The 9,641-nt window shown below is 36.0% G+C and overlaps 1 protein-coding gene across 1 annotated transcript; it reads right to left on the reverse strand.

Moving 5' to 3' along the window:
- Positions 1-1,345: 1,345 nt before the first annotated feature.
- Positions 1,346-3,862, reverse strand: LOC122360089. The gene is made up of 7 exons (XM_043260412.1): positions 3,734-3,862; positions 2,970-3,287; positions 2,513-2,875; positions 2,246-2,422; positions 1,834-1,881; positions 1,675-1,731; positions 1,346-1,506 (listed from the first exon to the last, which is right to left on the reverse strand). Exons 1-7 carry the CDS (start codon positions 3,801-3,803, stop codon positions 1,430-1,432), a joined length of 1,110 nt encoding a protein of 369 aa, XP_043116347.1. The 5' UTR covers positions 3,804-3,862; the 3' UTR covers positions 1,346-1,429.
- Between the last annotated feature and the right edge of the window lie 5,779 nt (positions 3,863-9,641).

Raw genomic sequence — 9,641 nt, forward strand, 5'->3', positions numbered from 1 at the left:
AAGGATAACAGGGAATGAGTAATAATAATAAGTTAATGATATTGAAAAACGACAACAACAAAAAATATGCTTCCATTTATATCCCTATATGTCTATATCATTCTTTAAGACATAAATTAATTTATTGCATACATTCTGTTAAGGGATTAAAAAGCATAATAGTAAATAGATGAATAAATCCAAGAGTCATTCTGTACGAAATAGTTGCCGTTTGTGTCTCTTATATGAATATGTGTACCAAAGCATTACACCCTGTCATCAAGTTTACTCTTTTAACGTCACAAACCATTCTAGAAATCAATAAAACTTTGTCACGTTGTTATTCTTTGGGTCAGGTTTTCAAGGACATATGATCACTTGTTTTTAAGAGGATGATTTTCACCGTTGATTTTGTAGTAAACAATAACTAATAAAAGTAGACATTTATCATCATTCTATTGCAAGAAGCGACTTGCAGCATCAAAACCGTCAACCCTGTTATATCTCTTAAGACTTATTCACCCCTGAAAAAGGTGTCCATGCCCCTAATATAATAATATAATAGTAACAGACCTAGCTATGCCAGTTGTGTTTGTATTGTATTTAAATGTAGGTAAAATTTAGTGATAAAAAGCGTTTCTGTTGTAATACTAAGACATTCACGAAAATTCTTATAAACCCAACCCCTCCTTTTAAAAATGGTTTCAGCGATATGTAAATACCAATAGTGCAACAGTTGATATTAAGCAATAATTTTCCACAGATTGGCATGAATCAGTGATACTATACTCTGTGTGTGTCTATAGGGTGTGGATTTTCACTCCAAAAGTTCAGCCTTTAATGGAGTGTTTGCTGTATATACTGTAAGGTAGGCTATGATCTGTTTTGCTGGCAGCACATCAAAAGATGTTGTTACTTGAGTGTGATGACATATTTCTTAAGAAAAAAAATGAAAAATGATCACAAGACATTGATCGATCGGAACGTCACAAGAAGCTATTCAGAAGACATGAACCTAACCCCTGCTTAGAGGTTAAGGGTTTCTGATGAATGTACCGTTCACATGTTTTCAGAGAAGCTTCGGTAAACAAGCTGCTACGCTATTATTAACATTTTAAGCCTTGCATCAGATCAGTTATCAGGTCATCAGCCTGTGTCATGCTATGACCATGCCTCACAAAACAAATCAGTCACAGCCTGTCAGCTATGAAAGAAAAAAAATGGCTTATAGTTGCTTTGGCCATCTTTGTAGAGAATTGAAGATTTTAAAGCTGCGTGACAACGTGTTAGTTTCACATTACAGGATTAAAAAACAATGAAAACATAGCATTGCAAACAGCATCAGCGAGTGTCACTCAGAACTCAGTTTGTGTATAAAAGATGTTCCACTTTATTATAATTTGTGAGAGATGCCATGCAATTACTAAATTAGCAATTTCCCAATCTGACATCACAAAAAAAAACCTGTACTTGTTTCATACGTGTTGTCTGGTTTACATGCAGGGGCTTCTGATTGTTCAGGAACAACTGTTCGGAGATAAAATTCATTTTGCCATTATTAAAAAAATTAAAATAAATTTGCAAAATTTGCTAATTCTGTGTAAATTGTTAAACCAAACTGAAGTTTTAATTTCACCCATTGAAATAAGTTATATTTTCAGTGTAGAATGAAGATAATACTTTGCATTAACTTACAGGTGCACATAGTTGCTGTGTTTTGTTCAATTAAAGAATAAAATGGGACACCAAATCCTGCCCAAAAAAAACAAACAAAACAAAACAAAAACCTGTAATTAATTACATCAGTTGTTTTTATTTATACATTTAAACGTTTTAAATTATAATGGCACTTACCATCCACAATTTCGGAGTAATTTACAGAGAACCGGTCACTTAGTTGCGCTATAAGAGACGAAAAGAGACATCATGCGTAAATGTTATGTTTAAACACGTTTGTTTAACATTTACCTTTCGATTTCTGACAAAGTACTGATAGCAAATCTTATTATTGCACAAGGAAAACGCCAGAAAAACAAGCAATGATGGAGGGTATGCTTTTTAATTTGTTCTGATTTCCCTTTGACAACAGTTCAGTAGTTGTCAAGGTAGTCAAGGATAAATATATAACAGGAAGTGTAATATACACGCTCAAATGTTCTGATGGCAACAACACTCATCACTTCCTCCCTCGTTTTTAATAAGCCATTGCTCTGACAGTGACGGCACTATAGTGTTATACGTTTCAGGAGTATAAATACGGACGTACTTTGGCTGTTGGTTTTGCATCTTCTTTTTTTGAAATACAGAATGAGACAGATGGTCAGTAACATCAGGAGACACAGAGACACTACTGTGGTCAACACCACCGCTGACAAACTAGCTGTCTCTGATTCGCTCTCATTTATGTCGCTTTCGCCCTGGACCAAAGGACTGTCAGCAGAGACTGAAACATTTGTGACCAAAAGAACATGTTAAACACTTAAATTGAATGTTATTTTGATCACACACACATATATTCAGACGATGGTCTCACCTGTGGCTTCCAATGTTGTGGAAAGTGTTTCAGGAAATGCACCTTTTATTAGCAGCTTCAATTCGAAGCAGGATTTTTCATCCAGTCTGCACTGATACCACAATTCATCATCGTGGACTGCGTTTCTTATAAGCAGAGATCCGTTCACTAGTTGTCTTGCTCTCTCATAAAGAGGATTCGAGCGTTTCTCTGTGCCGCTTGAAGGATTTTTTGAATGGGGATACCGAGTTATATCTGTTAGTTGGTGACCAACAATGACTTTCCAAGTAACTTGATGAGTCATGTTTTGTCGTGGATGCTCAATGCATTGCAACAACACTGAAGAGTTAAATGTCGCATGGACCGGGTTCAATTTTTCACACTCTGAAATCAGAGGAACACAGCAGTAGTCGTGTTATATACGTTTATGGCTCTCCAATGAGGATTATTAGCTTGTTGAAAAGATTTGCATTCTCACCTTTGACCTTCAGGTTAAACTGAGTTGCATGAAGGCAGTCCTGATCCTTGTACACCTGACAGTCATAAAGACCATCATCTGTTAATCTGATGTCTTTCAGATCGAGAGTAACATTTCCAGCTTCTTTCCTCACAGACCATCTCTGGTGCTCTGACGCTGGAGAGATGTCTGGATACACCAGGATGTCTTTAACCGGTTTGATACTGCGCAGTTTGACTGTCAGAGACTCTAGCGGGTGAGTTGTGGTTAGGCAAGAAATAGACATATTGTCACCTCTGAAAGAGTTTATGTTCAACTGAAGAACTTGCTTCTTTTGAGCTAAAAAGGAATTAAAAAGAGAAATGAGAAGAAAAATGAGAGAAGCAAGAAATGGAATGACGTGAAACCGCCACATTGTTTATAATAAAAGGTAATTTCATCAAAATGTTCCCTTTGGTTGCGTTTAACAATATTCAATTCTAATGGACTGATTAAATTTCACTTTATATAAATATATGGGGTTAGGCACAAAAAGTATATTGACACAACTGCTGTCCTTAGTGACACTTTCTTGCTTTAAAATATACGTTTTAAACACTAACTGAACCCCAGACATTTGTTAGTACCACAGCATTAAGGTCAATAGAAATAAGTAATAATTACACAACGTATGAATGGCATTGATAATATTCGTGTCACGCAACTACAGAATATTGATGATAATATACATACATATTGCTTGTATTTTGGTTAAATGAATTTGCCTTCATATAAAACACACTTACCTTTACATTCTAATAAAGCCGTTATAAGAAGATACAGAAGTTGGAGATGTAAAGACCGAAAAGTCCTCATCGTATACAGTAGAGATGCTCACTGCAAGACAGCAGAACTCTACTTCACTTTCACTGTTGCTTTCAGTTACTCTGAATTTAATGCGGAAGTAGGAAATATGGTCTAATTCTGTTCTTTCGTTGTTCTTCAGTGAGTTTTCACACCTCATATTTGCAAAAATTAAATCTTATATTAGCAGGTGCTTTAGAAAGCTGCCATTAGATGTGGAGGTTCAAAATGCTATTTGAAGACTAAAAAGACCTCATTAAATAGATTTAAGTACTTTGCTGCAATGCAACTGAATGTGAGCACAGGCCACAACACCATGTGATCTGTGCAAAATGTCAGAGACGTGCAATTTTGCACAGATTTTAAACCAATAAGGAGTTTCTATTTCGAAGATACAATATTCAACATATTTAAAGAAGTAATTCTCTAAATACTTGCAGTCTATGCGGAGAATGAAATATGATTAATTTCTGCTGTGAAACACAAATACAATAGGATGCTATGGATTTGTTGTGTTACGCTGTAAAATAATTATCTCTCAGATGACTGACATTTTTGAGAAGGTACAAAACTGTCATGTTCATTTCACCTAATGAAATCATCAGTGCTCATAATCAAACAGTCCAAACTTCAATCAAGTTCTCTCCATGAGTATTCTTTCACTTTGTACAAACACAAGTTTTTTTCTTGAATTATGTGAGTTTTAAAATAAAATATAATGGCCTAAAATTGTCTAAATTGCTCAATTCAGTCAAGGTCAGTTATATTCTCAGTTCAGCTGGGTCCAGTTCTGAACTGATCTACTTTAAAAAAAGATAAAAAAATAATTAGATCATTAAAACCCTTTTACAAAAGGCTTTCTAAGGTAGACCTGTTAAAATGTCAGGTATTTCAGTGTGTGAAGCAGTTAAAGCTTAGCAGTTGAAAACAAAAGACTGGAGTTTCACTATCTATTATTTTTTTTACAAAAGGACTAAAGTTACGCTGGGTCCAGAAATGAAGTATCAATTCTTTTCCTTTTATGTACTTAATCAACAGGCAGCTCTCATTCACACCCCATTCCACAGATTCCTCTCTCGGCCTTCAGCAGGAACTGGTCTGTAGCTTCTCTTGGTAAACACTGAGGATGAGCTGGAACGATCGTAAAACCCATCATCATCTTCATCATCATCCTCAGCCTCAGAGCTGAGAACTGAGGACTCCACGGCTGAAAGTCATCATACAAGAATATAATTATGTTTAACTGAATATATTTAGAAAGATATGCGATGTGATGAACAGGGTGCGACGGTAATTTTTCACAGCATGAGCAGGAATGAGAAGTGTGTATGAGGGGGGATAAAGGAAGATTATTTGTGAGGTTTGGAAAGCTAAAGCCTTTAGAGATTAGAAATGTAAGCAGTCTGGACACTTCCGTATTTTGAGGGACACGCTGCCCTCTTCAGGCCTCAGCGAGCATTACATTATTAAGTAATAAACCTCATGCATGCGTATATGGGGAGTTGACAAATAAAAGATGGATCGTCCTATGGTTTTATAGTAAAAAAAATAGTAAAAAAGTTCATTTTAGTGCCTTCTTTTCCTGCATAGATGTAGATGTGAATGCGCAGTTTGCAGAGGAGCATTTACTCACGCTGGAATTAATGGGCTTGTTTTACCCAAAAATACAACTTTTTGTCATCATTTACACTCCCACAAGTTGCTCTTCTGTTGAACATAAAAGAAAATACTTTGAAGAATGTGAGTAACCTGTCAGTTTCTGTTCCCCATTGTACTTTTTCTCTACTATGAAACATACTGAGGTCCAGCAGTTTAGTTACCCACATTCCTCAAAGTATCTTCTTTTGTGTTAAACAGAAAAAAGAACTTGCAGGTTTAGAACAACCAGGCTAAATTATGACAGAATTTTAAATTTGAAAGTGTGTGCCCTATTCTGACTCTCTGAAGGTGGAGAACCTATGCAAGCCAACAAATTTCGTATCACTCGTACGCAAAAACTGCTCAAGTGTAAGCAGCTGTGTAACAGACTCGGTCTGTTACAAATGTGTAACAGCACACATCTAAATAATTACAAAAAAAGTTCAATTTTTACAGTACAAGATTTCATATGTAGAGAATATTAATTTACATTTCCCAGCTGCAAAGATTCATACATTTACTGTAATATTACCAAATATTTTAACCACAGTTTATAACATAGCACAACATGACCTAATTTTGATTCAAATAAATTTTGACCTACCCATGACAACAACTTAAAATATTTTTTATAATCAATATCTGTCTGAGAGAGTTCAGAGTTGAAAAACTAGATCGTAAACACACCTTTTAGTACCAGCTCAACCTCATAGCAGGTTTTTTATTCACCCTGCATTGATACAAAGATTCATCAGCCTGGACTGCATCTCTTATAAGCAGAGATCCTTTCACTAGTTGTCTCACTCTCACATAAAAAGGCTTCGGGGGTTTCTCTCGAGAGCTTGTATGGACGCCAATATTGAGTTATATCTGCTGAATGGTGGTCTTTAATGATTTTTAGTTTTGCAGAGGGCGTTTAGAGCATGGCAGTGACACTGAAGAGTTTGCCTTGCCGTGGACAAAGTCTAAAGTTTTACATTCTGAAAAAATAATAAAACATATATATATTACATAAATATCCTGTGGATTATTCGTTTGTTTCAGAAACTCACCTTTGACCTTCAGGTTAAGTCTAAGTACATGAAGGCAGTCCTGATCCTTGTAGACCTGACAGTCATAAAGGCCATCATCGGATAATCTGATGTCTTTCAGATCAAGTGTAATATTTCCAGCACCTTTCCCGGTGCTCTGATGCTGGAGCGATGGATACACCAGGATGTCTTTATCTTGGTTGGTTCTGTGTAGTTTGACTGCCCGAGACTCCAGCGGGTGAGTTGTAGTTAGGCACGTAATAGTCATGCTGTATACAGATAACTGCAGTGAGCTTCTGCGTGCAATGGGGGACTTTTCAGAAGTCATATTTCATGGTGCAAATAACTTATTCAACATATTAAATAGCTAAATAAACTAAATAAAAATTGTTTATTAAACTACAAAAAAATTAACTAAATCATTTATGAATGTTGTTTTGATGCTGTGAGGTTCATGTTGGTGTTCAGTCCGCTCAAAGTATCTTTTGCCTAGGGACAAAACATTTTGAAGATCCAGTATATGATCCATATGTCTTATAAGCAGAGAGCCGTTCACTAGTTGTGTGACTTTCTCATAAAGAGGATTCGAGAGTTTCTCTGAGTTATATCTGTTGATCGGTGACCATTAACAACTTTCCAAGTGACTCATTCGGTTTCGTTTTAAAGAGGATGTTCACTGAAACAGCACTTAAGAGCCTGGTCCAAAGTTTTACACTCTGAAATCAGAGAAACATGTATATTACAAACAGGCTTCCTAGAGATTAGCTGTTCATTCCAGAAACTAGCATTCTCACCTTTGACCCTCAGGTTAAACCGAGTCGCATGAAGCCAGTCCTGAACCTTGTAGACCTGACAGTCATAAAGGCCATCATCAGATGTCTTTCAGATCGAGAGTAACATTTCCAGCTTCTTTCCTCACGGACCATCTCTGCTGCTCTGACGCTGGAGAGATGTCTGGATACACCGGGATGTCTTTATCCTGGTTGCTCTTGTGTAGACTGACTGTCAGAGACTGTCAGAGTTGTGGTTAGGCAAGAAATAAACACAATGTCACCCTGAACACAGTTTATATTCAACCGATGGCATAAAGTACTGAGAGAACATGGATGCGGAAACCACTATATATTTTGCAGTAATATACAGTGTTTAGTTTTTACCTGGTCAAACAGGCTTTGATAATTTGTACTTTTTGGAAGTCTAACAAGTTGCCCATTTCACTCAGGTCTTTACTAAACACTTCTGAATAAATACTTAAATTCAACAGAGAATATAGACAACAAAAAACAAAAGCTCGCAACATTAGTTACTCACTTACATACCTTCTTGCTTTAAAAAAAGAAAGCAGTAACATTTTGTATTAAACATTTTTACACACCACAAGCCCTTTTTCATGCAAAGCTGTTTCTGAAATCTGTGCAAAATGTCTGAGATGTGCAATTTAGCACACATCTCAAAACAATGAATCGATATAATTTGGTATTTTACAAACAACATTATAGAGCAAATAATTTATTTGGCATATTTAAAGATTTTCAAGTCCAGAAAGTAATTGAAATGTTTGAGGCATTTAGTTCTTTGGCTGTAAAGTGTATATTTGTATATTTAGTCCAGTATCAGTATTACATGCATTTTCAAGATCTAATATCCAACCCTTAAGTGTACCATTTGTCTATATATGGCACACATTGGTAACACTTTAGACATTATAGTAACAGCAAGTAACTTTGTTCGTCTTTTAAGGTCATTGTTTGTATTGAAATATTAGCAAATTAAGTAGATGGAATATATTTATTGTGATTATGCTGCTGTTTTAAAATGTAGACAGTAGATTCCTTTATAACATGTAAATCATGAGTTCTCGTCTATAGTTTATCCTCTGAATCACATTGAAGAGATTCGAGGTGAGACAGTCTGGACACTCCAGTATTTCAATAGAAACACACTGCCCTCTACAGGCTTCAGTGAGCATTGCTGTACCATATTCTACAGTATTATCATCAGTAGTATCATTTCAATTCCATTTTTAGCCTTACAAAAAAATCACATCATGCTGATTGATTTTGCAAACTGGTATTTGTTATGATATTATTTAAATTTTTGACACAGCCCAAGGATATTACAGAAGAAACAAAATAGCTGGGACATTCTGTAAGTCAAAATAGGTTAAACTGTGTGTTGAAATGTTGAAATAAAAATATTACGATAATGAGTGGGTACATACATTTTTATGATTTGTATTATTATGATTTAAGAGATGCTGAGATATGTCTGGATACACCAGTATGTATGTATCCTGGTTGCGCGGGTGAGATCTGGTTAGGCAAGAAATAGACACCTGTTACCCTGAACACGGTTTCTGAACTGATGCACCCGCCTGCTGCGTCTCTGTGTCGCCACTGAAAGGAAATGAGCTAAACTAGTACTAAGAAAACATAGACGTGCAAACCACCACATCACTTACAGTAATAAACAGCGTTTACGTTTTATTATGAGTAACTGGTAATTGTACTTTTGAAAACTGGTTCTGCTTCTACGTACATCTGTAACGTTCACAGCCCAGTTGTTTAGTGTTTAAGGACAGAAGGCTTTATGCTGCTTTCAAAGCCTTTATCACTGTGTACACAAAGCTTGGCAAGACATCTGTGGAAAAGAAAAGTGGATAGAGACTGTGAGACATTACGAAGGGCTGTCTAGACTGTCTGCCTATTTCCTTTATACACAGTTACACGCACACACACACACACACACACACGCACGCACACACACACACACACACACACACACACACACACACACACACACACACACATTTTCAACAATTGTATTATCTGAACTACTGTAAGCTAAAAAAAAAAACGAGTGATGTTGCCTGAGTAACACTGTTCAAGTAATGCAGTTTAAACCTTTTTTAATGTTTACTTTAAAAACTGATACATCTTAACAAGAGCTTCACAGCAACGTCCAAACGGTACATTTGAATCATTACTACTGCAGTATTTCTAACTGCTTTAAATGAAGTCCACCGTACAAATTGCTTAATAAAATAAAGGGACGCTACATTTACGCACCCGCACTACAATAGCTGGTATGCTGGCTAAATGAATTTGATTTCATAACAACTTCACTTAGCTTTGTATTCAAACAAAGCTGCTGTTAGAAGATGAAGCAGCAGAAAATATGA

This window comes from Puntigrus tetrazona, chromosome 16 (genome assembly GCF_018831695.1).
Source record: "Puntigrus tetrazona isolate hp1 chromosome 16, ASM1883169v1, whole genome shotgun sequence".
NCBI classification, from domain to species: Eukaryota; Metazoa; Chordata; class Actinopteri; order Cypriniformes; family Cyprinidae; genus Puntigrus; species Puntigrus tetrazona.